This window comes from Tupaia chinensis, unplaced genomic scaffold (assembly GCF_000334495.1).
Source record: "Tupaia chinensis unplaced genomic scaffold, TupChi_1.0 Scaffold000597_1, whole genome shotgun sequence".
Taxonomy (NCBI): Eukaryota; Metazoa; Chordata; class Mammalia; order Scandentia; family Tupaiidae; genus Tupaia; species Tupaia belangeri.
In genome coordinates this window covers 324145-351897 of record NW_006160114.1, presented here as the reverse complement: position 1 = coordinate 351897, position 27753 = coordinate 324145, and the positions used below count along the sequence as shown (strand labels likewise).

General features: G+C 44.8%; 1 protein-coding gene across 3 annotated transcripts in view; it reads left to right on the top strand.

Moving 5' to 3' along the window:
- Nucleotides 1–27753, top strand: part of SLC7A1 (solute carrier family 7 member 1) — a 107594-nt gene that overhangs the window by 64454 nt on the left and 15387 nt on the right. For all 3 annotated transcript variants that reach the window (XM_006158417.3, XM_014591563.2, XM_006158418.3), the window contains exons 3-5: nucleotides 15312–15696; nucleotides 19546–19704; nucleotides 22595–22769. In XM_006158417.3, the coding sequence (XP_006158479.1) occupies nucleotides 15327–15696; nucleotides 19546–19704; nucleotides 22595–22769 (704 nt within the window). In that variant the 5' untranslated portion in view covers nucleotides 15312–15326. The remainder of the gene's footprint in view (nucleotides 1–15311; nucleotides 15697–19545; nucleotides 19705–22594; nucleotides 22770–27753) is intronic.

Here is a 27753-nt window from a genome sequence, read left to right as displayed (position 1 = left end):
CCATTTCTTGGAGTCGGGCCATGCTGTGTCAAAGTGTGTGTGTGTGGGTGAGCCTTGCTGGCCCCAGGCACAGGCCTTGAACCATTTCTGAATCATGGACTTCAGAGCTTCCTGGGCACTGCCATGATGTCACCTCTTGGGAAGAGATAGTGACCTAGCGCCAGGTAGTAACACAGATGGCGCATCCCTGGAGGCTTTTCTGTCCAGGTCATGTTGTTTGTGTTCTTTGGTTTATCGTGATCTGTCTTCTCCCACCACAAAGATGGAGAGCTTCTGTCTGTTTCCTGTTGCTTGTTCACCTACAAGGAGGTGGGGGATGGGGCACAGAGGTGCACAGTAAATATCTGTTACTTGAATAGATGGTTATATTATAGTTTCTTCCTTTCTTCTTTCTTTCCAGACTGTGAGCACTCTGAGGGCAGGGACAGTATACATTGTCCATGTCCAAAGCTCTGGTTCCTCCTAGAATAGTGTCCCAGAGTAGATGCCTATCGGCGTCCGCCCCAGGGCTTGGGTCTGGTTGAATCATTATCAGGGGGTGCTGCTGGTGAGGAAGAGAAAGGACGAGAACGAGAAAGCCCTCCATCTTGTGATGACCCGGGAATTGGAAAGAATGAGACAAAGAGAGAGTAGAAGGTGGGCACAGGCAGCCTGAGCCTAGGTAGCCCAAGCAACTTTGCCGTGACTGAGCCGCTGCTTGAGCCACCCAGACAAACTGGGCCTCTTTATTTATAGTACAAGGAGACATTACACATGTATGTTTCATGACACTTCATAGATTGGTTGCCAGGTTACAGACAATAAGCAGTTAAGGGCTTAGTTCATACTGGGCCAGGTGTATCCCTTGGTGATAATCCCATCAAGAGAAAGTCTCATCTTCTTTTCTAATGCAGAGAAACCTAGCTGTAGGTGTGGGGAAGAAGCTAAAGAACTTCCCCATAAGGAGTGCACCACCGCACCCAGAGAAGGCTAAAGAACCTTTCAGACACAGAGCAGGGATTGGACTTTGCTAATTGGGGTCAAGATGTTTCTTGAAGTCCATCAGATGTGTCTGTTGGTACGCCCCTAGCAATTTCCACCCTTCTCTCTGTCTACAGCGAAGGTCAAAGAAAGGACAAGTGACAAGGTTCTGCCTAACCCCAAAAGGACAGGTGGTGTTTGCTCAGAGCATGTCCCCACACCTCAGGTTCTCTCTCTAAATGTGTCCCCACAGATACCCACTTGCTTTTTTCACAATAGAGCACTTGTGCATACATGTGTGTGAGAGAGGAGCACCCTCCATAGGCTCTGGTCAAGGGGACCATAGTCCCCTTCTTTCAGTTCTCCAGCCCATCAGCTCTTGAGCATCTGCATGCCTACTCAGCACGTTTCAGGTGGGGTAGCTGGGGAATTTCAGCTGGGATGGCCATGTGGGATTCCACTTCTCTTGAGCAGCACATACTGCTGTGCCACAGAGCTGGCCTGACACCAAATATTTAAAAAATGAAATAACAGCCATTTAATATATGCCATTATTTTTTTCCTAGAAGGAGGAAATAATTTTCTAATTGTCCAATTTGAACAAGGAAAATATAGTGTCATGTAAGTAAGGGTTAATCCCACTTTTGTAATAGACAATTAAAGAAAGAGGCCTCTGATTTTTTAGCTCTGTGAAATTTAAAGAAAGAATGAATGCAAATCCATTCATTTATTGCACGCGAATGTTTGGACCATGTATTAGTCATCTTTTTCTGTTTTCTCCTACTTTCTGTGGGTTGGGAGTCAGAGCACAGCTTACCTAGCTGGGTTCTGTTAGGGTCTTATAAGGCTGCAAACAAGATGTTGACTAGGGCTTGCTTCTCATCTGGAGATTTAATTGGAGAAGATTCCATTTTCAAGCTCCCTCAAGTTGCTGGTTGAATCCATTTCCATCTGGTGTAGGGCCAAGGGCCCTGGCCTCTTGCTGACTGACCTGGAAATTGCCCTCAGTGGCAGCCACGTGGGCCTTCCCAATATGGCCACTTCACCAAGCTTTCAAGGCGGATCTGTTAGTAAGATGGAGCCTTCTATAACATAACGCAATCATGATGTGGCATCCTGCCACCTTTGCCATATTCACATTCTCTAGGTTAGAAGCAAGTTTCAGGTCCCACCAGGAGGTGGGATTAATGGAACCACTTTAGGGACTGCCCTGCAGATTACCTTCCCTTGCAGCTTGAGAGGAAGGATTAAAAAGTGGTTTCCAGTTGTTATTTTTGTGAAAAATTATTCTGTATCTTTCTTTTTTGTACAGTGGCCTGTAATTTATTTTAACTTAATTCCGATTAATTAATTAATATTCTCTTTCTTTCTTTCTTTTGGGGGGGGGCTCAGAGGGTATTTATACTTGTAAGAGGGAGAGAGAGAGCATACCTTAATAGGATGTGATCACACTGCAGTCCTCTTTTCTTCCATTTCCCCATCCTGTTAGGATTTTGGGCACACACACACATGCACCTGATATGTTTTTCAAGCTGTTGGGACTGGGCTTCCAATTGCCGTGTGGGATCTGGCTCCCTCTGCACAGCACTTAACCACTATGCTACAGGACTGGCCAAGTGATTTCAAATCTATTAAAGGGTCACACTCTGCAGGGTCCATTCATCCTTCCTGCTAACATGCATGTCCCATGCACTCATTGACCCTGCTGGCTAGTGGGCAGCCCTGGAGTGCTCAGTCTTATGTTAGGAACAGGGTGGTTAAATTGTCCTTTGTGAGTTGCCTTAGAACCTAACTGTAGTTTGTCTCATTATTTGTTTAGAAAAATGTTGTCTGGGTCTCAGACGGTTGGCTCATCAGGGAACTTCTAAAAGGCAAAATGTTCTCACAGTATGTTTTTCTGTGGCAGCAGGGACTGTAGAGAGTTATTTGGGGCATCAGTTGAAATGCATATCTTATGGGTTTAGAAATCCTTAGAAAAAATAATAGAAGTAATCTGTACTTTCTCTCCTCATTCACTAAAGATCTGGAGTCTAATTATCTTAAAACAGTAATCAAAGGGGAGAATCTCGACTGTTAGTCTAGAACATTGAATTGAGTGTTGTATATTGCTAGACCCTGAGCTCAGGTTTGGGCGGTGTACTGGAGTGAGGTCTGTGGTTATGGCAGATAGCACTGACTGCAACCTGTGATAAAAATTTGGCCCATCTGACATGCTAAAAGAGCTCTTTCAGACTTAACACCATCTATCTTGTGTAGCAAGAAGCAATTACATGTGTCAAACTTTCTGAGCTGCTCTGTCCATCCCAGGCTTCCACATGACCCTCTGGTGTAGTCCTCTCTGGGCCTTCATCATTCAGTCAAGTGTTCTGGCAGTTGAAGACCCTTGGGTAATTGGCCATTTGCTTTCGAAGGAATTTCAAGCACACTGAATCACAGTCTTTTCTCTAAGGTAGGCTATTCCATTAGGTCTATTAGGACGTCTACTCTTAAGTACTTTACATAAAGGAAATACTTCCAAGTTGGAACCGTGTGATAGGTAGTTGTTAAGGACTGAAGACAGACAAGGTGGTGAGCTATGCCAGGAGGCTATGATGTTTCTTTCAAATTATAAATGCTTTCCTTCTGGAATGAGTCTGAAATCTTGGCCACCAGTGAAGTATGGCTGTGAATAAGGCAGGAAGACCTACTATAAAATGTGATATTTCCTGCTTAGGGATTAGCTGTGCATGACATATACTGGTTAGATAATTCCCATGGCAACTTTGGGCGTGTGTATTATGTGTAGCTCTTTGAAGAAAAAAAGGACAGGAAATAGCAGGTAAATAGGAAAGGTTATAGCATTTGCTTACGCAAGCAAGCTTTACTAGTTGGATTGAAATGTCATGCCCAAAGATATATTGATTTTCTTCCAGAAAGAAGGCTGACTCTCAAGGTATTGGAAGTCCTTAAGTCCAGTTTTTTTCTTTCTCTAGTATTTCTCACGTAAAACCAGATTAGTCCCCTTAAGGAGGTGTCCCAAGGACATCTCGTTGATGTCCTTTCTGTGCTCAAACATTTTACCTGTAAGTGAAAGTGTCAGTCCTTCAACTGGCCATCTAGTGGCTCCCCTAAAGGGGCCATACTGTCCTGCCCACCCATTCTGAGCCACAGCCCAACTCTCTGGCCTCACCTGTCAACTTACCAGCTTGGTGGGGGTGCAGGGTGTGTGCCTCATCTCTCCAGTTAAGCTATAACATGCTTTGCAGGGTATGGCATTACCACTGCATTGCTGGCTGGCCTTGCACTGCCTTTTCTCATTGGGACTGTAGTATGAGAAATGGCTAGGTTTTTTTCCAGTCTGGTTTTCCACTCATTCAAACTGAGCTTAGAGTGATGTTGAAGGACACAACTAGGGCCAGGTAAGACCAGGTGTGCCTATTACAAATCCTTGACTCTTGGGTATTTTATTAGGTCAAGTCAAAAATGGTTGAATAAATGTGTCAGCATAATCCTAAATTAAAAGCTATTTAAGTAGTTAATAGGTGCCCACGGCTTACAGCCTTTTGGGGCTGAACTAGCACTGGAGATAGGGGGTAGGGTAGTTGGTATAGGTACTGGGTAAGTTTCCCAAGTGTTTTCCAGGTCATCCCAAGATGGACCCCTTTCTTTCTATATTTAGTTTTGGAGATTCCTAAACATGCATGAATGTAGAGAAAAGCGTAATGACACCCCATGGACCTGGTTATTACTATTGCCTGGAGATGAGTTTGATGTGTCTTTAGGCCTTGTGCTTTTCTTTCCCCTTTTGTTTGTCAATTTTGTTCAAAGACATTTCCTTCCCTCTAATTTAGAAGCAGTAGAAGATCATTATAGAAAAATATAAAGCAGAAAATAGGCCCACCATGATGGCGGCAGACGCACTGTACAATGCTAGAGCTGTGTGGAAGACTGAGGTAGACCAGAAACCCAGCAGAGCTGGATAGATAATTCCCATGGCAACTATGGGCGTGTGTATTATATGTAGCTCTTTGAGCAAAAAAAGGAACAAGAAATAGCAGGAAATAGCACGTGAGTGTGTTTGTTATGTATATATGTATACACATGTGTGTGTATATATAAAGTATATATGTGTGTATATGTATTTAAAATATATATGAAAATGATTACTGTGGTCTTATTTGTGACAAAAAAAATTTAAAACCAAGTAAAATTTCAGAAATAGAGAAATGGGGAGCTAGCAGGTCACATGGTGGCTAAGGGCACTGGACTCCCACATGGCCGACTGTGGTTCCAGTCCCAGACCTGGAGGCTTGGTTTCTCACTTTCTCTTTCTCACCCTGTCCCTATCTGGTCATATTAAAATAAATAGATAAAGTTAAATAAAATAATTCTTTAAAACAAAAAAGAAATAGGGAAATGGTTCCATAAATTGGAAAGGTGGTAGGAATGTTACATGGTCATCAAACATGGTATACCGAACAGTGTACATATTTGCCTTTGGTATTATGTTTCTGAAGTTTTTCTTAAAGGCAGGATATCTAATTTTATATTAAAATTATGTTTCAGTTTCTTTTGAAAATTCATAGGGAAAAACCTAGAAGAAAATAGGCAAAAATACCATTTGTATCCAAAGCAGTGTTTAATTCATGTGCTTTATCTAGCATCTAGTGCATTTTTCCACATACCTTTTCCAAGCTTCTGTTACCTATATTCTTTCCAGAATTTCCTGTGGAGGCCCCCTTTGGGTCTTGTAGTCAAAATTACCCTATTTTTCTCATCCCAGAATAAAGCTCCAATTGCCTCAAGCCTCAGGTCTTAGGCAACAGCCAGGTAGAAGAAGGTGGATTCCCCAGATTCATGGAACTGTACAGAAAAGGCTTGACTTAACTTTTATGAAGGTATTCACATTCATGAAGAAGCTGTCACCTAACATATGGGAATCTTTGATTTGTAGGATTTCAGATAGGTGACAAAGCAAGGAATCATCAGGTAGCAGGGAGAAATGAGCTCGGCCACTTTGAGCCAAGCTTGGCAGCTGGCATAGAGCAGAGCTTCTGAAATGAGGTGACCTAGGTTCAAATCTGGCTCAACTACTTACATGTGATGTGACCGCGGCAATGTAATCTGCCATTTGAACTCCACACTTAATCCTTTTCTGGTTTTTAATTGCCAGAAAGTGTCTGTGCTGACCAGAGAGAAAAAAAGGGAGAATGCCCTTACAATGGAATGTGGTCACACCACAGTCCCTTCTCCCTTTCTCTGTCTTGTAGCGATTTTGGGGCAATTAGACACAAGAGCCCAGTGTGTTTTTCAAGATGCCAGGGCTGGGACTCAAACCAAGGTCAGCCATGTGGGACCTGGCTCCCCTAACTATTATGCCCCTGGGCCAGCCTACTACTCTTATTCTTACAAGAGGACTAATGATTGCTACTTTATTGGCTTCTTGTGAGGATTAATGAAATAATGTCAGGTGTCTGGTATGGAGCTGGTACTGTGTAATGTTGACTGGTTCTAGCAGGCTCCAGCTCACTGGGAGTCTTTTCTCTGGGTCAAGTCCTGTGGCTGTCTCTGATTTTCCATAGCTTCTATAAGAGAGAGACAGAGAAACACCCCCAACAGGGTTTTCACACTGCCGCCTGCCGTTCAGCGTTAACCAGCCTGGATCATCAGCATGCTCGAATTTGACTCACATGTCCAACTCACCTTGGGAACCAAACTCTGATCTTCCATATGGCTACAGAGCATTGCACTACAGCTGCACTGCTATGGCTGGTACTTTAGTTATTACTATTGTTTTCTAATTGGAAAAGCAACATAGCTCTTTTAGACAACCAATAGAAAACAAAACAGTTAAAGCACCTATAATCTGAGTTAGTTAGTTAACGCTTTGGTGTTTTACACCCATGTACACACCCACATACATACTCATTGGGGTCTTACTATGTACATTTTGACCTGATGTTTTCCTGTGACATGGAAACTCTTGAGAACAGGCGACTGACTGAAGACCATTTCAGCAAAGATCTACATTTGGGAGATCTCACTTGATTCTTTCCTTGGCACAGCATTGCAGCTTATGACCCTGTGGGTCAGTTGTTTGGGCCTTTACAGGATCTGAATGTGGGGTCCTGGCTCAACTCCCAGTTGTCTTGGAGCCATACAGGGTTCCCTACTTCTTAGTTGCTTCTTAACTGGCTGAGGCTGGTGCTATGCTATGATCTTTGCCTTCCTTGGTTGGGACCTCCATGAGTAGGTGCTCTGTGACTAATTGACTTTCTACCTGAGCCTGGAAGCTGTTTCATGCGGCAGCTTCCCTGCCTGGTTCCACATGCCTGCAGTGGATTCCTATGGTCCTCTCTGAATCTGGTTTTGTTGTATGGACTTTTGAGTGGACATTATAAACATCGTTGTGTGTGGGGCCTTTAAGACCTGGTCACTTTTTGTGATCAGCCTGTACAGGAGTCAGTAGAAAAAAAGCAGATCTCTGAGAGACAGGCTCCAGGGCTTTCTGTTGGTCGGCCGTGGCTTGCAGGACCAGTGGGCACCATGTGGTCGGCATCATGATGACCCTTATGCCCTCAGAAGCCATCTTCCCTGCAGCTTGGATAAGTGTCCAGTTGTACTTATTACTTTATATCTTTGTTCTTAATGAAATGGCATCTTTTTTTTTCTATTTCATTTTATTTGATAATTTATTTACATGTAATCTTTGTGGGGCACACATGGATTTTCATAGCATGCATGTGGTGTGTGATGGACCAAGGATAATACCATAGTCATTATTTTCAACAAGGAATATTGAAATGCCATCTGTATTCTCCTCCCCGAAACCAGTGGCCTTTGCTCCAAGCAGTTAAATCTTCTCCTGGTCCCACAGTCCTCCTCCAGACCCCATTGCCTGGTTGGCCTAGTGCCTGGACCCATTCCGTGTGTTCCTGTGACCCCTTCCCACCGTGGTGCTTTGTGCTTCCTGCGAGGAAGGAGGGGGCTTTATGTATCCTTCTTAAACTCCAGCTGTCACTGTGCTTTGCACAAAACAGGTGTGGGAGCAGCAACTTTGGGTGGAATTCAGTTCTATTTTCATCATGTCCCTTACTGCCTGGGGTCAGCCCAACAGACCCTGAGGGATTTAAAGCAGTCCAGGTTTGCTGTCCTGTTTTTGTCTAGGCAGAACTTTCTGCCCAGTGAGAGCATCTCCATGTCATAGGGCCCTTGGAGCCTGTCGGTCCCTTCTCTGTTGCCTGCCATACAAGTGGAGAGTCATTTTTTGTGTGTGATGCATCATTTTTGAACTACCGCTGCTCAACTTTTGGTTTTTAAAATTTCATTCTCCCAATTCAGTTCTCTTATGGTTCTGGAGAACACGTGGTCTTTAGTGCCTTTGGATATCTGAAAGTATTCTGTGTCTATTCCCTGGGAGTAAACATGCCTTCTCTAATGCAGAATGATGTTGGAAAGCCTTTTTTTGATTATTAAAGCAAACAGAAGTTTTTTAGAGAATTCTGAAAGACATTATGCTAATGAATAAGAAAGTAAAATTACTGCTGTTAATATTTTGACACACTATTGATCTGACTTTTGAGCTGACTTTTAAAAATAACATGTGCAGGACCTTCAAAAGATTCATGGAAAATACACTTATGGAAAAAACTATACATGGATTTCAGTTTTCACAGTAGAATGAACTTGTGCCTTAATTCACTTTTTTCTATGAACTTTTTTTTTTTTGAGAGGTTTTTCGCTATAGGGCACGTGCGCTCGCCAGACAGACAGAGAGAGACATAGAGACCGAAAGCGAGAAATCACCCCCCAGGGGGGTGGTCACGCCGCAATCCCTTCTCCTCCATTCTCCTCTCGGGATCTTGGGCACGCACACACATGTGCCCAGCGTGAGTTTTAAGCCATTGGGACTGGGACGCGAACCGTGGTCGACTACGTGGGAGTCCAGCGACATAGCCATTACGCTAACTGCTGGTTCCCTCTATGAACTTTTTAAAGGTTCTCCTTTTTATACTTTGCTTATTTCAAAACATGCCTTTGTAGTATTTTTTTTGTTAATGTACCGTGGACATTTGTTAATTTTTCATATATAGCCTAGACAAAAGACATCTTTAAATTCTATATTATTTCTTCACATTCACTATAAGTTATTTATGATTTTTCCTCAGATTGGACAAGAGGGAGTTTTTCCCCTAATTTTGCTACTTATTGATATCTTCACATCTGCAATGATTTTAAATGAAATTTCGGGGCCAGCTATGGGCATAGCGGTAGTTGCTGCAATGCTGGACCCATACGGAAGGTCCAGAGTTCATGTCCTGGGGCCTTCCTGTGCACACTCTACATGCCTCTGATCTTGGCTGGCTGATGCTGGGGGTGGATTGCAATGTGAAGACCTTGTTTGCAATGATTGTCTCTTTCTCTCTCTGCCTCTTCTTACAGAAGAAACAAATGAATAAATTTCAAAATAATTTTATCCAGCATGTATGGGCATGTTCCTCATGGTTTGCCCAATTATGCCTTTATCAGTTAATATCTTCTATACCTTGTATGTGAGTTGAAATTTTATGAATAAGGCTTTTCCCTTTGATACATTTTAAACTTGCTGGAATTTCTCCTCTTTTCCGATCCCTATCATACCCTACTCCTGCCCCGAATCGGCAGTGGCTCCCAATCCTTGAGCTTTGTTGTTATTTATTTATTTATTTATTTTTGGAGAGGTTTTTGCTATAGGGCGTGTGCACTCGCCAGACAGACAGACAGAGACAGAGAGACAGAAAGCGAGAAATCACTCCCCCAGGGGGGGATGGCCATGCCGCAATCCCTTCTCCTCCATTCTCCTCTCTGGGTCTTGGGCACACACGCACATGCGCCCAGTGTGAGTTTTAAGCCACTGGGTCCGGGACACAAACCGTGGTCGACCACGTGGGAGTCCAGCGACATAGCCATTACGCTAACTGCTGGTCCCGAGCTTTGTTGTTATTTTCCCTGAGCTTTCTCTGTTAGGACCTAATGACTTGTAAATACTAACATATACCAGGGAGCTAAAGTGAATGCATGTCGGGCCAGTTATTACCTGTCCTTGGATGGTCCCAGACATTGGCCACAGTCACTTTTGTTCTGTCCTCTGTCTCCGTCTACCTTCAGTGACCTTGGTTTCTCTTTGGGATCTTGCTCAGTTCTGGCATTTTCTTATTTTCTCATAGCACTGTACTGATCTGCTTCCTGGGTGCTCCATATTTAGTGTCTTCCAGTCCCATCTATACTCAGATTTCTTCTTCTTTTTTTTTTTTTTTTTAATGTGATTTCTTGCACCTGGACATGTTAACATCTGGGGGGAAGTGGATCCTACTTTGAGATCACTTCCTTCCACGTGGGTTTTTTCCCTTGTCATTGAGTCTTCCCTCCCACATTGGCCAACATCTGAGAGTTCTCTTTTCTGTTTATTTCCTACTTCTTTGGTCACAGATCACTAAGTCATGAGAATTCTGCCACTTTGTTGAAGCCGCATGTGCCCTCATTGGAGCACTCAGGCCCCATGGCAGCTACCCACACACGGTCATGTGGTCATCCAGGCCCTCTCATTGTAGGAGGCTGCAGTGACTCGGGCGATTATGCCCACCTGTTAGGATGACCCATAACCCACTCTCCTTCTAAACATAGATTTTAAAATTTGATACAAATGTGGCTCATAGTCTTCTCTTGGAGTGGTAGATTTTACTCTACCATACTCATACTTCCACTGTGACCTGATGAAAGCAGGTCATTGGGGTCTGGACCATCTTGAAGATCACTGAAAGAACAAGCTAATAGGATCAGCTCAAAGGTTCAGTATTAAGATTTTCTTGAGGGACGAGCAGGTGGTGTGGTGGTTGAGGGTCTTGGACTTCCACATGGCCAACCACAGTTCGAGTCCCTGACCTGGTGGCTTGCTTTCTCACTATCCTTTTCTCACTCTCTCATTCTGTCCCCCTCTGGTCAAATTAAAATAAATAAATAAAATATCTTATTTATTTATTTATTTATTTTTAAAAAAGATTTTCTTGAAAGGATAGATAGCCTACTTCTAGCCCCTTCCTGTGATGTAGTTATCAACTGAATTTGAGAGTGAGGGTCGGGCAGTAGCGTGGTAGTATCACAACTGGGTCTACATGGGAAGGGCTGGGTTTGTGTCCAGGGACCTCCCTAGGCAACCCAGACATGTGTGCACCCATGTTCTAGGCTGGCTGAGTAATCGGCATGGGGACCCATTGGGGGGGGGGCCCTCCTTTTCTCTCTTAGCTCTGGTGTGGACCTGCATCTGTCTCTTAAGAAAGAAATTTTTTTAAAAAAGAAGTGGAAAAAGTCATACCATATATACCTGTCCACTTTTATCAGAACTGTTTAAAACGGAATAAGGAAGTCTTTATATCTGAAAGCCTGACTCATTTTACTTCTATTTTTATGTAGTAATCAGTAGAATAAAACTTGGAGTTAGAATTTCTGTGGGAAAGGGGCAATTTTTCTTTGTTTTTCTGAGGGGATGCCACCTGAGGTAAATATTCTTCAATAAATGACTGAAAGTGTGATGCATCTGAGACTCTTGGAATTGCAAGATTCTTTCCAAAACCTTAAGTAAAAGTAGGTAATTTGTACAAATTATCCCCCAGATGAAAGGATAACCACATCTCCAGGTAATGCTTTCAAAACATTCAGGCAATTTTTTTGTGTAAAATTCGGCTGCAGGAAGTCAGGATCAACTTGACATTGCTGGAGTCAGCATGGTCAGAGTTTGGGGCAGAGAAGCTATGTTTAGCCGCCCTGTTTGCTGATGCATTGTGGAGTCCTTGCGTGAATGTAAGTGCTGGTGTGATGTGTAAAATAATGCTGATGGATAATGTCACCTGGAGAACTGGTTTCTGTGTTACTTCCAAGGAGACAGAAAAGATACTATGGAAAGATAAACTTGGGGCGTAGTGAGTGGGCACCTCATTCTCTCCCATCCTGGGAGGTAGAAATGAACAGCTGACTTGAGACACGTGTGTTCTCCAGGTCTCAGCTTGGGCCTCTCGGCAGCTCTTGGCTGCATTTTAGTTCATATCTTCTAATGGACTTAAGTCAGTCCTTTCCCTAGATAGCTGGGTACTTAAAAAGTAACGAAGATCAGTTTGACCACTCCTGCAGCTTCCAGTGCTGCCCAGGACAGCTACACACGTTCAAGAAAAGGGCATATGCTAGGGACCAGCCCTCACAGGGAGCTCAAGACAGAGCGGCAGAGGCACTCTGGGCCTTCCGGGCCCTTGGGTTACTGTCCTCTGCGAAGGCTTGGACAGAAGAAGCTATTGAGTAGTGTTGTCTTGGCCTTGCATTTAGTGTCTGGGATTTTGAGGAGGGAATCCACTCATTCTGGGAGAACGTGGGGCCAGGCAGGCACTGTCTCTGTGTGTGCTGTCAGCCACAGCCACAGCCACAGCCACAGCCAGAAAAACCAGTCAGGGAAAGTGGAGCCTTCACACCCCTCCTCTCAAGGCCTCTGTCCCATTAGAATTCTTCCCTCTGGCCAGGACGGGATGTGGAGCAGCTACTCTAGGGCAGTTTTTGTGCTTCCCCTAGCTGAGTCTTTTCTGCTATGGCTTCTGTGGATATTTGTATCTTTGTCAACTTACTATCCAAGCAGTTGTTTACTAATTGCTTTGATGTGATTTACAATTTAATTTGGAAAAAAAAAATCAGATGAAATCCTGTAAGGAAGGAAGGAGAATGGCAGTTTCAGGAGAAAGTCCCCTCGGGGCTCCCTGGGAGAGAGCTGGGGTCTACAGCAGCGTCCAGTGCGTGGCTGAGTGGGTGGGGCCCCTGGTCTCTGGGCTGGCTTCTTGTTGGCCTCTCTTGCCCTTTTCTGCTCCCAGCTAACTCCAGCGTCCAATTTTCCCTTCCACTGGTGTTCCATATACAGCACTCTTGCCCCATCTCGTTGTTTCCTTTCCTCTTTGCTATGCCGTGATCTCATTTCCTCCCCACCTGCAATGCGCCAGGATCCCAGAGGAGTCCCTCACTGCACCTGGGAGCTTCGTGACCGTGTCCGACTGACACTGGCTCTCTGAGTTATTTTTCCAACTCCTAGCAAGGGGATGGGATTAGATAATTTTTTTATTCACCGTTCTTGCTAAAAAGGTTTTCCAGTCTTGAGCATTTTCTCTCCTCTTGGCCTGTCAGATAAAAAGCTGAAAGGACTACCCCCTACCTGTGACCTGGAGCTGGCCCACGACCTGGCCATGGCAGAGGGCCCTGAGCTGTGAGGCTGGGGTATGATGCTGGCTGCCCCATGCCCTGTGGTGGAGAATGCAGAGGTGTGGGCAGGTACTGGGGTCTTTTCAGTGGTCAGACCTGGGCTCCTCTAGACCCATGATTGCCATAGAAGCTACTTTGTTTTCCAGCAGTTAATTTCAGTGAAATTGGGTCAGTAAATACTAATTGATGATCACATTGAAAAAATCATGGTATAGCATAGTTGTTTTTTTTTTTTTTAAACTCTTTGATTTGTTGAGATCATACAGTGTCCCCTCATAACCCTCTCTCTGCCCCCCGTTAGCACGTATCTTAGGTTGGTGCATCTCTTACCACTAGTGAGCCAGTATTGACATGTTATTAACCGAAGCCCATATTCTACCCATTTTGTTTGTTGTCCCTGGTGTCCCTTTTCTGCTGCAGGGTCCCAGCCAGGCTCTCACCGCTTCGCCCTTGGCCTCATGCTCCTTAGTCCGTCCCGCGTGGCTCTCACAGATCCTCACACTTGCCTTGTTCTGGGTGACGATGGCAGTTCTGAGGAGTACTGACCAGGTGTTTTGTACCCTGATCCAGCTGCAATTTGCCTGTTTTCTCATGATGAGATGAGTTTCGAGGAGGACCACTGCAGAGGGAGGGAATATGGCCTCCTCATTAGGTCACACATCACAGAACCCTGGCCTTTACTGCTGGCTGAGGCATGACTTGCCAGGTATCCTCACCATAGTTACCACCTGCTCCTCAGAAGGAGGTCACCGTGCGTAGCCTGCTCTTAGGAGTAGGACCTGAAGCTCCCACTCAGAGGGGCACCTGGCCCAGCCCAGGCTTGTGAAACACAGGAAAGAAACCTAGAAGCTGCCACGGGGTCGTTTGTCCCATGGCCTGTGAGATGCCCTAGGGCACTTGGGTGCATGCCTGCGACATGGGACGACATAGTCCCCTGTATGAGTGAGCCTATGCCCCCTCTTGGTAAGCGCTGGGGAGTATTTCATGGAGCACAATGGATGAACACTGAGCCCAGTAGGACTGTGCTTCCTGGAGCAGTAACGGTGACAAAATGTCCTCACTTAGAACAACTCAGCATTTTCTGCTCTGAACTTAACTCTGTGTTAACTTAAAGTAGAAACAACTTGATTCTTGCACTCAGAAAAATGTCAATAGAAAGCATTGTCATTGCTATTCAGGGCCTTCAAGTTTCAATAATTCAATTCAGATCTGTTTTGGTTTGCTTTCATTACAGCCTACTTGAAATGGTATGATCTGAGGGTAGGAACCATGGCATTAATGTTTCCTATCCTACATCATTTCCACGCATGGAAGGTTCTTGGTTCAGAAGCTTCTTCTTAACCAGGCTTCCTCTGCTTAGTGCCCTTGTGTGGGGACCAAGTCAGGCCTGAAAAGTTGTCACTCCAGGGAACCACCAGTTAGCGTAATGGCTATGTCGCTGGGCTCCCACGTAGTCGACCGCGGTTTGCGTCCCGGACCTGGTGGCTTAAAACTCACGCCGGGCGGGTGTGCATGCGTGCCCATGATCCCGAGAGGAGAATGGAGGAGAAGGGATTGCGGCGTGACCATCCCTCCTGGGGGGTGATTTCTCGCTTTCTGTCTCTATGTCTCTCTCTGTCTGTTTGGTGAGCGCACGCGCCCTATAGCGAAAATCTCTCTCTCAAAAAAAAAAAAAAAAGTTGTCACTCCAGTTAACATAAGAGATGATTAACAATCTGTTTCTAATTAGTTAGAGTTTGAATTCGTCTTATTACTAGAGTGAATACATCACTAATAGAGAAAATTTTAGGAACTATTAGAAAGCACAAAGGAATACGTAGAAATATCCCAGAGAAATAAATGTAGAGGTTCAGAGACATCCACGTCAGCTGGGTCTGTTGGCCTCCCAGGGTGTTTCTGTATGCACCCGGGAGACCTGAGACTAGGGGAGTAGTGTGGTGTTCGGATAACCCATCAGTTGTGGAAATCTAAGAATGAAACATTTTAGCAGGAAATGGTGAATAAGGGCCCCATCACTGGCTGTGTCTTGATAAGGCAATTAAGACAGGGTAAATGGGTGAAATGAATGACAGTAACAAAATGCCTTCTGTTCTTTTTCTTGGCAGATTTGAATAAGCAAAATGGGGTGCAAATTTCTGCTCGACATCGGGCACCAGATGCTGCGGCGGAAGGTGGTGGACTGCAGCCGGGAAGAGAGCCGGCTGTCTCGCTGCTTGAACACTTTCGACCTGGTGGCCCTGGGTGTGGGCAGCACTCTGGGTGCCGGTGTCTATGTGCTGGCCGGAGCTGTGGCCCGTGAGAACGCCGGCCCCGCCATTGTCATCTCCTTCCTGATCGCCGCACTGGCCTCGGTGTTGGCAGGCCTGTGCTATGGCGAGTTTGGTGCTCGGGTCCCCAAGACGGGCTCGGCCTACCTCTACAGCTACGTCACCGTTGGGGAGCTCTGGGCCTTCATCACTGGTTGGAACTTAATCCTCTCCTACATCATCGGTAGGTCCCAGCAGGCTTGGAGCCCGCGCTCTTCGCCATCCTTCTGTCTGTTCTCACTACAGATTTTCTTCCTCTGTGGAATGAACCTCGGAGGCCTCCCAGGAGATCTCCTAGCTTGACCTCTATAATATTTCTTTTTCCTCTTAGGAGAGGTTAAGCAGCCTGTGGGTATCACTGTAGTGACCAGGCTTCCCCTGCTCAGTGCCCTTGTGCGGGGCCCAAACAAAGCCCGCCAGGTAGTCACTCCTGTTAGCATGAGACCATTGATAGGATGTTTCCAATTAGTTAGAAAGTATTTCATGTCTTTGATTTTTTAATTTTTATTATTATTATTATTACTAGAGTAGACTGCAGCACCAGTAGAGAAAATTTTGGGAACTACAAAAAAGCACAAAGGAGAAAATAGAAATGTCCAACTTGACAACTTGGAGAAACTAATTCTCTTATTCATTCATTCAACAAGTATTTATTAGGCACCTGTTCTGGGCTGGGCGTTATGCTAGCTATCAGGAATACTGTGCAGCAATAAGACAGTCTGTTCATAAGTACTTGCTATGTAAGGATGTAACTATTGGTAATAATTTTGTGGATTTCATGTGTATTTTTATGCAATATATGGTAAGCATTTCTCATACCATTAGCTATTTCTTCTATAGGGATTTTTCTATGGTTGCTTATCATTACATAGTTTCATATACACAGCATCATTTATTGGATATCCTTGTGGATAAATAGATTGTTTTCTGTTGTGGTGTTGTCATTACAAATGGTTAATTACTATATATCTTTGGGCACAGCCATGATTTTTTTTCCTTTAAACTGTCTGAGAAACAGAATGTCTAAGTCAATGGTTCTACATATTTTTAAGTCCTTGGTCCACTGATGCTGCGTTCTGCTGGAGTTCCTGTTCTCATAGTGCCAGCATTGAGCAGTAACATTAATCACAACCACCCAACAAAGAAACCAAAAATAGAACATATTTTCAGTTTGGCAGGCAAAAAAATGCTTTGCATTTAAAAAAAATGTTTATTTGTTGTGCTTTTCAAGCCACCGGGTCTGGAACTCGAACTGTTTAAAAATGTTTATTTGTTGTGCTTTTCAGCCACCGGGTCTGGAACTCGAACTGCAGTCAGCCCTGTGGGAATCCAGTACCTTAATCACCACTCTATTTATTGACCCAATGCTTTGCATTTAAGATTTTTATTTCTTTTTTGAGAAATTTTTTGCTATAGGGTCATTTCTTTTTTGAGAGATTTTTTGCTATAGGGTGCATGCACTCACTGGAGTGACAGAGCGACAGAAAGGGAGAAATCACACACACACACACTCACACACACACACACTCACACACACACACACTCACACACACACACACCCTGGGAGATGGCCTCACCACAATCCCTTCTCTTCCATTCTCCTCTCTTGGGACTTTGGGCATGCATGCAGAGGTACCCGGCATAAGTTTTAAGCCGCCAGGTTCCAGACTCAAACCACGGTCAATTACGTGGGAGTCCAGTGATGTAACCCTTATGCCTAACCCTTATGAGACCATCCTTATCTCTTGGTCCCCAAATTTATTTTAAAAAAAAATTTTGTCAGAAAGTGTGTGCACATGCTAAGTAGGGGTGCGGCAAGGAGAGAAAGAACCTTTCCAGGAAGATGGACACACCACAATCCCTTCTCTTCTCCCTCCTCTTGGGATTTTGGGCACACACACACACACACACACACACAGCATGTTTTTCAAGCCTCCCGGTCCAGGGCTGAAACTGCACAGTTGGCCATGTGGGATCTGGCCACCTTAACCACTGTACCACCTGCTGGCCCACTTTGCATTTGAGTATGTTCTAGCTGGCCCCACTTTGCATTTGAGTATGTTCTTTGTATTTTGATCACAACCAAAGTTAAACACATCAACTTGGGGGGATATGAATAAGGAGGTGGCATGGTAGGCCACTTCATACAAGTAGACATGGAAATGGCCAATAAACCTTTTTTTTTATTCTAACGTTATCAAAAAACGCTCATGTGGTAAGTGGAGCCATGTGGTCCTGGCTCCCTTCTGTGTCCCCCCTCTCTGGGAACCTCATTTGTCACGCCGTGTGCTGTCTGCTGGGACCACCTGCCCATGGTCCTGTAGTCTTTTATCTCTGGCCTCCACCAGGCTGGCGGGCAGAGGGCTCATGCTCTCTGTGTGACCTTTCTTTCCAGTAGCTGTAGTATCTGCTGACAACCAACACAGCTCACTCTTCTAAGTTCCAAATAGAATTTGTGATTGTTTTTTTCAGTGCAACATCAAATGTGTAATCACAAGTGGCTCTCAGTCTGTAATCACTGAGGTCTCTCAGTGAGAATGTAGCTGTCTTAAATGGACCATTGTGTTTCCAGAGGATTTACCTGGGCATAAACAAAGCACTGGGCATGGAATGCTTGTTGCTTCTGGACTGGCAGATATTCCATGGCAGAAGCTTTACCAGAGTGCTGTTTGCTATATAAGACTCTTGTGTGCATAAAGGATATTCATTCTCTGCCCTAGCCATTAGGGAAGGGCAGTATTTCCAGCATACATTTGTTTCGTATTAAGATTTAGAGATGAGGAGAAAGGTTGGGATATTTGGGAGCCCAATCCCCAGTGAGCCAGTCACTGTGAGGGGTGGAGTGGTGGAGACACAGTGGCTTTCTTGGACAGAATTCATGATAGGCTGTCTGCTCAGGATGAAAAAGTATGATTTGTTGGCTTTTTTTTTTTTTTTTTTTTTTTTAGTTGTTGGAAAAATACTTAGTGTGAGCCCAAATAATAAAATTGAATTTCTGTGCAGATCATCCTGGTGAAATTCTGTGCATAATTCAGACCATAGTCACCAGCAAGGTCCTCTTTCAAAGTAAACAAAATGTCATATGCATATTAGAATTTCATTTCCTGAGATGCACGATTGGAAAAGCAGTGACTCTTCAGAACTAAAAGAGAAAGGGATAGAGCAGCCAGTGCTGCTGACATTTGTGGTGCTGGCCTTGGGCTCCGTGAGGCTGGAAGTGGATTCTGTCTGTGGTCTTGCACTAGGGGAACACATGGTCTCTGAGTCAGGTACGTCCAGGTTCAGGCACAAAATGACCAAGGCAGCTGATGGCTGCTCTAGGGTGAGCAGGTGGCTTTGTCCCTGGGATCGGGTCTGCCCCTTTGCAGATCTCTTTGGACCCTCTTTGTGCTAGGAGAGCAGTGTTCTTGGGGTATAGGTGCTAAAGGCTCTGCTCCAAGTGGGGAGTTCCTGGAAAAGGGCCTTCCTGAGCAGTTTCTCTCCAGAATGTGACTGCACCACGGGAGTGCATTCTGAAAGCAACCTCATGAGCATCACCAGTTTTTATTCATTTCAATGAAGTTAAATAGGTAGAATTGAATAAATACTATCAGGGTCAGAGTGCCTCTCAGAGGGTAAGGATAACTATTGTTTGGTAAAACTTATATTTGGAAATACACAAGAGGTCTTCCAAAAGTTCACAGAAAAGTATGTCTTAGAAGAAGCTACACATGAATTTTGCACCCAAGTAAACTCACGCTGTAATTCCTTCTTTTCCAAAAACTTGAAATCCCTTAATCTCTATGCATGATGAACACGCACATATTGGGTTGTGGTGTAAAATGCATTTCCTTCCAAGTCCTCGAAGCCTTCTCGGACTTTGCAAACACTAGTTGACTCTCCAGTGTAACGTATTGTGGTCTGACTGCCACTGCTGCAAGATTCCAGTGTTCTGTGATCCCGGCGTGGGCACTTTATAAGCCTTAAGCTCACTAACAAATACTCTGTTAATGGTTTTCCTTAAGTTTCCTCTTCTGCGTGTGTTTTGTGGCAGGTACTTCAAGTGTCGCGAGAGCCTGGAGTGCAACGTTTGACGAGCTGATAGGCAAACCCATCGGAGAATTCTCGAGGACACACATGGCCCTGAATGCTCCGGGGGTGTTAGCTGAAAACCCGGACATATTTGCTGTGATTATAATTCTCATTTTAACAGGTAAAGCCACATGTTGAAAAGGAAATTCGGTTGGAGCAGCAGGTGAAAGAAACCTGTTAAGCATCTTCCTTTGTTTTCTCTTTTTCTTTAAATTTATTTGCTTATTTCTTCCATGAAGAGAGAGACAGAGACAGAGGGACAGCATCCCCAGTAGGTCCCAGTACCACTGTTCACCCCCCAACATCACCTAGCCATGAATCATGGGTGCCCATGTGCCCAGTGCACTATGTGGGGACTCTGGACACGAATCTGCAACCCTCCCATCTGGGTCGACCTTGCAAAGCATTATGTGTCACCACTGTATCATCAGCCCACCCCATCTTTTCTTTCCCCTCTCTCTCTCTTTTTAAGTTTACTTGTTTGTTTCTTCTGAGAGAGAGGCATCCCTAACAGTGTCTGCAGGCTGTGATGCCCTAGTAAGGCTCGTGGGGTTCATGGATGCAAACCTGGGACCTTTCCCCTGTAGGTCCAGTCGTGTCATCACTGTGCTGCCACCTGACCCCTCTTTTATCTTTTTGTCTTTGTTGTTCAATACAGGGCACATGTGCTTGCTAGAGGGAGAGAGAGGGGGAAAGTTAAAAAAAAAAATCATTCCCCCTGCTATCCCTTCTCCTCCACTATCTTCTTGGGATTTGGGGTGCACACACATGGGCCTGGTGTGTTTTTCAAGCTGCTGAGTCCGGGACTTGAACCACGGAGTCAGACATGGGAGATCCAGTGCTCCAATCACTGTGCCACCTGCTGCTTTGCTGCCCCTTTTCTTTAACTTTCCCTGCCATTTCATTTTTCCTTGTTTTACAGTTTTTGTAATTTAAACAGACATCTTTATTTGTTCCTGTCTTCCTGGCTTCATATAGATTTACATAGGACTGGCCTGTTTGGTAGCTACCAAGCCTGTGTACCATTGAATCAAAAGAGAATCTCAAGTGTTTAGTTAAGCTGTGGAGGAAGATTCTGTTGGTACAGCAGGCTTTTTGTACCAGTGACCCAGGACCAAAAATTCTTTTGACTCAGTGGATGACCATTTAAAAAGGAAAGTTGTTCATCAGCCAGGAAAGTGTGGCAGAGGGAACTCTTGTCTGGAACACTGATGTGTGTCTGGGGCGTTTAAAGACGTCTCAGATGATTTTACACCTAACAACCATCAAAACACCCTTGAAATAAGTAAGATTCATCACAGAGTTGTGGTTACAGAATTTTAAAATTCCAAATACTGCCTGATCTCAGCGGATAGCAACTGCTCGTTAGTGACACGTGTCCGTGTCTTGGTCACTGGGATGGGGGGTTTTGCTCCATGGGGGCATTTGCTGTATAAACATGAAGCTAAGATACAGATCAATTCTCATCCGAGGTTAGAAAGTCTTGGATGAATTTTAACAACAACATGCCTTATTTTACAGACTGCGTAATTGAAATCATTTCAGGCAGGCTGGTCTCGGCAATATTTCTGGTCCAGCTGGCAGAAACATGTCTCAGGAAATAAGTTTGCGCTAGTGAGATTTTCATTTTAATAAACATGAGAGGGAGGGATGTGAAGGCAAAAAATATATTGGAGAAGACTAGGGCGGTTCCCCTGTGATTAATTATTCTCTTCCAACATGTGTATTTCAGAATTGAGTCTCATAAGTACAGAGGTTTTTATTTGAAAATGAGTCAAGGGTGCCAAGGCAGGGCAGCAGTCGCACATTCTAAATGGTTGCTCTTCCCTTTCTGTGGCTCTTTTTTTGCCCAGCAGAGTTTAGCTATGGATGTCCCCGATGGAGTCCTCTTAAGTTTTTTTTTTTTTTCTTCTAGGTTATTGCCATAGGGCACATGCACCCACCTGAGAAAGAGAGGGAAAGTGAGGAATATCCCCCACAACTCCTTCTCAATTCTCTTTGGATTTCAGGCATGCACGCACACACACCCGGGCGTGATTTTCGAGCTGCTGGGACGGACACCCACGCTGTAATCAGCCATGTAGGAATGCAGCGCCCTAACCATCATGCCACCAGCTAACTCCAACTTTTTCATAAACTTTAAAATGGTTTTTAGAGTATGAATTTACAAGCTAGAGCTAGTCTTTCTAGATATTATTTTATATGCACTGAGTATAGCAAGGAGTCTTATGTGTTAGTGGTTCTGAAATACATTATTGCTGATAGTACTAACATCCCAGAGTAAATATAAATACTTCTTCACCTGAGAAACTGTCATTCTACCAAGACACTGAGCAAAGTATCTCCTTCTAGTTTGTTCCCGAAGGCCTCTGTAATGTCCTATTGTTTTCTTTTCTTTTTTTCAAAGAGATTTTTGCTATTGAGTGTGTGTGCTCATTTGAGAAACAGATAGTAACTAAGAAAGTGAGAAATCACCCTCTAGTGGGGAACGGCCATGCCACAGTCCCTTCTCCTCCATTCTCCTCTTGAGATTTTGGCCATGCATGCACATAGACCTGGCATTGAGTTTCAAGCCACCGAGTGTGGGACTCTAATTGTGGTCTGCTGTGTGGGAGTCCAACACCTTAACCACTACGCCACCTGCTGGCCCCATGTAATGTCCTTGTCTTGAGAAGACTGTGGCATGATGGGTGGGTTGAGGCTCTCTCCATCCATTGCGAGCAGCCTGCTTTCCCTGGACGTTCCGAGCTCAGCAGTCCTGTGGTGACCCCATGGTGGCGTCTTCTGTTCTCAAGGAAGTCCTCCTTCCCCCCCAGAAGCTCATGAACACCCTGCAGACCTAGGTGGTTTAGATCTCTGCCCTGAAAGATGATTGCTCCTCTCCATTCTGGGAGTGCAGAACCACTTGGATATCTTTTAGTGACCTGGTCCTTATCCCTGTCCCTAGAAAGATAACCCTGGTGTATGAGCTACATTCTCAGACAAAAGTTTTCTTTTGTACACTTTTCCAGGGCTCCTAACCCTTGGTGTGAAAGAGTCGGCCATGGTCAACAAGGTGTTCACTTGTGTCAACGTTCTGGTCCTCGGCTTCATCATGGTGTCAGGGTTTGTGAAAGGATCCATCCGAAACTGGCAGCTCTCAGAGGAGGACTTCCAGAATACATCTGGCCATCTCTGTCTAAACAAGTGAGTTGTCTGTCTCAGCATGTGATTATTCTTGGTACTTAGTATTTAACCACATGTACACAAATTTGGGGATGTAACTGGCTATTATAGTGCACGTGTTTGTTTATTTAAAAAAAAATATTGTTGTAAAGCGTGTGCACTCACCAGAGAATAGACAGGGAGACGGAATCAACCCCTTCTAAGGAAGTTGATTTCCTTTTCCTCCAGTCCCCTCTTGAGATCTTGGCCGTGCACACACACGTAGCCAGCATGATTTTCAAGCCACCAAGTCCAGGACCTGAACCATGGAGTTGGCCATGTGGGATCTAGCACCTAACTTTAATGCTACCTGTTGCCCCTATAATACATGCCTTTTTAAAATGTTTGCATTTATTTTGTTAATTTTTTGTTTGTTTGTTTTTTTTTTTTTTTGCACCAAAGTAGCTGAGGGTAGTTTGTATGTTTGCAGTTTATGTTAAGGTTTATTCCTCTGAACTGGATAGAACATTGAATGATAAGAAAGATATTCAGGAAAACAAAATCATATTTTAGTTCCAAAGTATGTAGTTCAGGATCATCGTCAGGCTCATTAAATAAACCGTCTTTCCTTCTTCTGCGTGGCCAACATCTGAATTTTGGGTTCAGAAAAGAATTTTTCTGCAATACCGTGGTGATATCACTGGACTTTTTGTTTTGTTTTTAATTTTAGTTGGTTTTTTTTTTTTTTTTTTTTGTGTTTTTTTTTTTTTTTTTTTTTTTTTTTTTTTTTTTTGCCATAGGATCTATATGCTCGCTGGAGAACTAGAGAGAGACAGAGAAAGGGAAAGTGAGAAATCACCCGGCATGATTTTCAAACCACCACATATGGGACTCCAACCACTCCAGTTGGCTTTGCGGGAGCCCAATGCCTTAACCACCATGCCCCTGCTGGCCCCAATATCACTTCACTTTTAAATGCTTTCCTGTTATACTAGCTATAGAGAGGGAGGAAGACAGATGTGGGACTTTAATCAAAGATTTTCTGAAAGACTAAAGTATCCTGCCCCCTTTCTCCCATACTTGGCTTGTTGTGCTCCTTCAGCTCTACAAACATGGCCCATTACCCTTGACATTGTGACTGTGGCCACCAGAGCTGGTGGCAGATGACAGGCCAGCTGCCCACCCCACAGTTCTCAGGCTTTCCATGATCCCTCGCTGACATCTCCAGGCAACATGAGACAGAGCCTGACGATTGTAATGGATCAAATGTGAACTCGAGAGTCCGAGGATGGAGAACGGGAGTCAGATTTTAATGAATGCTAAAGGTTAGACTGTTAGGATAAAGACTGTCTTAAAAATGCACTGGCTTTGCAGTGACATGTCTGGTCCTAAAATGAGCAGTCCTGGTTGGCTGCCCAGTTCAGCTGCCGCTGCATTTTTCTCCCACCATGTTCTTTTGTCCCTTAGGACATTGTCCTCTTCGGCCTGGTCAGAGATGGGCCATGAGCACAAGCACAGCCTGGCTCTCCCAGAAAGCGGAAGGAATCTTGGGGAAGGAGTGCCAGTATTTTTAAGGACAGTCCCAGAAGACCCATGTCCCTCCTGCCCACATGCCATTAGCAAGAATCTGGTGACCAGCCACATCTAGCTGCAAGGGAGGCTGAGAAACACCATTCCACAGTGGGGCTCTGAGCATGCCGTGTGTGTCCCCAGTGAACATCCAGTGCTTTGCTCAGCGGGCAGACAGTGACACATGGTTTACTACAGGAATGTAGACAGAAAAGTGCTGTATAGAGACACGAAACTTCACTAACACTTGTATTCTGTGGTGAACGGTTCAAATAAAAGTAGCCTGCCTTTTGTAAACTCTGTGGCAGAGAAAATAGAACTGGTCATATGCCACTCCCAAGCATTCCAGGGTCACATTTATGTTAGCTTTATTGGTATCCATTAATTCAGGGTACAATAAAGCCAATTCAAAATACGCTTTGAAGTCAAATAGGTATTCTTTGAAAACTTTGAGAGCAGAATTTCCTGGTTGCTGTTTCAGGTCACGAATGAAAAATAGAGGGTACCTCTTATTTGCCGGTTGCCAGCTGAGATTTCATTTGATTATTTTTTTTTTATGAAGATGGTTCTTGCCAGCCGATGGCATTTACTCTCATTGCTCATCCTCACGCTGGATGCCCTAGTGTTGATGACCTGTGCTAACCTCTCAGATAAAGAGGGATTTGTTGCCCTGTCCCCTTGGCCACAGATGGGGCCCTGACTCTGCTGGGAATGGCAGGGATCTAGCTGCTTTAAGAGGTGGAGTTCAATAGGACTCGATAGAGCCTAGCTTGCTCTTTCGTTTTATTAAAATTTCTGAGCTTTGTTTTCCCAACTCTAGATTTGTGTTTCTGACAGCAGCCATGTAGTCTTGCATGAAATTGCTTGTCCCTCTGAAATAGTATGGCCCGACAAAACCATATAAAACGGAGGAGCCTCAGCAGGCGTGGGCTGGGAGGCGGTTTCGACCACATTGGGTTTGTGATTTTACGATGCTTTTTTGGTGGCTGCCTGGGAAGGCTCCTTTGAGCCTGGGAGTCCGACTCTTGGTCTGGGATAGGAGTACTATCCCCCAGTCTCGCTGGCTCCTCACTGCCGTTGACTTGTGCTGCTTCTGGCGTTCCTGCGAACTGTTCTATAAATGGGTAGCGAGTAGTAAGAGCAAAGTATCAGTACTGCACGGGAGCCTGCTGAGACAGTTTGTCAGCTGGTGTCAGTTGAGCAGGAAACCCTAAAGTAACATTGGCTTCAGTGAGATGTCCCCTCAGCCAGGGGGCCAGCCCAATGCGTCATTGCAAAGGACAGGAGTCTAGTCCTTCTCATTCCCAGGGTCACCCCCTGGACCAACCCAAGATGGCTGGTCCTGCTCTAGCCACCAGGAAGGACAAGGGAACAGCAGCCAGGCACCCTCCCTCCACTCCCTTCTCTCTGACAGTTCTCAGGAGATGCATACACCATGTCTGCTTAGACCTCGTCATTCAGAACTTAGATGGCTACGCCTTGTAGCTAGAGAATCTAGGAACACAGTCTTGGATCTTAGTGGTCACAGGTCTACTATAGTAAGTAAGAGTTCCATTACTGTGTAGCGGAAGTGGGGAATGTGGCTTTGTGGGACGACTAAATGTTTACGTCATCATGGTAGGTAGAAGTGACAGATTTGGAGTTCTGATAAAGGACATTTGCCACTGATGCAGTGGGAAAAGGACATATGTGGGAGACCTTCTCCACTTCCCTTATTTTGCGTGTTTTTTTTTTTTTTTTTGTAGAGGTTTTTGCCTTAGGGTGTGTGCACTTGCTGCAGAGAAAAAGAGAGAGAGATGCACACACAGAGACAATGAGAGGGAAAGTGAAAAATCATCCCCAAGTGGGGATGGCCACACCATAATCCATTCTCCTCCGGGGATCTTGGGCATGCACACACACATACCTGGCATGATTTTCAAGGCACATGGTCTAGGACTCACACTGCGGTTGGCCATGTGGGAGTCCAGCGACATAACCACTATGCCATCTGCTGGCCCCACTTTGCCAGTTATTCTTTACGGTAACTTCTGAGTGACAGTTGAGTGGATTGCAGGACTGGTCACCCAGACTGCAGGGGGCAGCACTGAACTAAGACCTGGGTTTGGCCTCACTTTGTCATTTGATGACATGTGCCAAGTGATGGCTGTGAGCAGTCCGTCCCAGCCTGCATCCCTGTTCCTTCATGTGGAAATGGCTGGATGAGTGGACACAACTACCATATCCATACAAGCAGTTAATTATTTTAATGGAGTCATAGGTCAGGAAACCTGTCTTAGCCTTCTGAGCGATATTTCCAAATGTTTTGGATTGAGACTCTGTAGAATGGATTCTGCCACTGAGATTAGTAACACCCAAACATTTCTTATATGATACATGGTCCATGTATATGAATATCGATCTGGTCACATGGTTCATATGGCAATCATGCTATAAAAAAGGCTTAGGTTGAGAAATCTTGTTTCTATTCCTCTCTGTCTACCTCATCTGCCCCCATGGGTAATCATTTTAACTTTACTATTTGTGTGTGCATGTAAGCGCCCAGTTTTTCTTTATAGGGACACAAGCAAATATATGTATGTTATTTCTCCCTTCCTTACACAAAAGGCGGAATTCCTCATATGTTTTTCATATTGTGCATTTTTCACCTGCTAGCACCCCTACAGATCTTTGTATATCAGACCCATGTTTTTATACTTGCATAGTATCCCAGCACCTAGGCCCTCCTTCGTGGTGTCCATGTTGGAGATGGAGTGTGGGGAGGATGCTCAGCAGGGCTGAGCTATCTCCTCATGCACACGGCTCCCTGAGTTTATCTGTCATTGACTTTGAGGGCTCTCTCACTCTCCCAGTGACAGTGCTGAGGAGCTAGGAGGATGCCTTCTGTTTTGGCTTGTCCCTCTGCCAGCCATCCATATCTTCCAGGCTTCCTGTCACGTTCGCACCGTTACCATGCTCTCGTGTCTACGTGCTAACAGCATGTTCCAGCCTTTAGTCCCCTTCTGCGAGTCCCGTCTCTCTGGGGTTTAATCATGTATGTAGGTCCATGAAGTTTCCTCTGCCCTTGAAAGGGAATTGCCCAAATCTTTCTAGGTACTTCTGCCTCATGGTTGCTCACAACCAATCCCTCAGTGATGGCATTCGGTTTGACTGGCTTGTCCTGGGCAGTGCGTTTGCCATAATTGGGCTATAGGTTTATGGTAATCCTGCTGTGGTCTGAAATAATAACATAATACACTTTCTTTGGCAACAGTTTTTCCTACATCCATCACTTATGCCCTTCTGAGGCCTTCTCTCACGTTGCTGCTCACCGAACTGCAGCAGGCCCCATGGTTAGGCATTTGGGAACATCTTCCTGCATGGACTTCCAATGTCTGGACAGCAGAATCTGTAACTGAGAAATGTGACCACCCCTAAGAAACTGTGTGAGGCTTAATCTCCATTGGAAGAGTTGGGT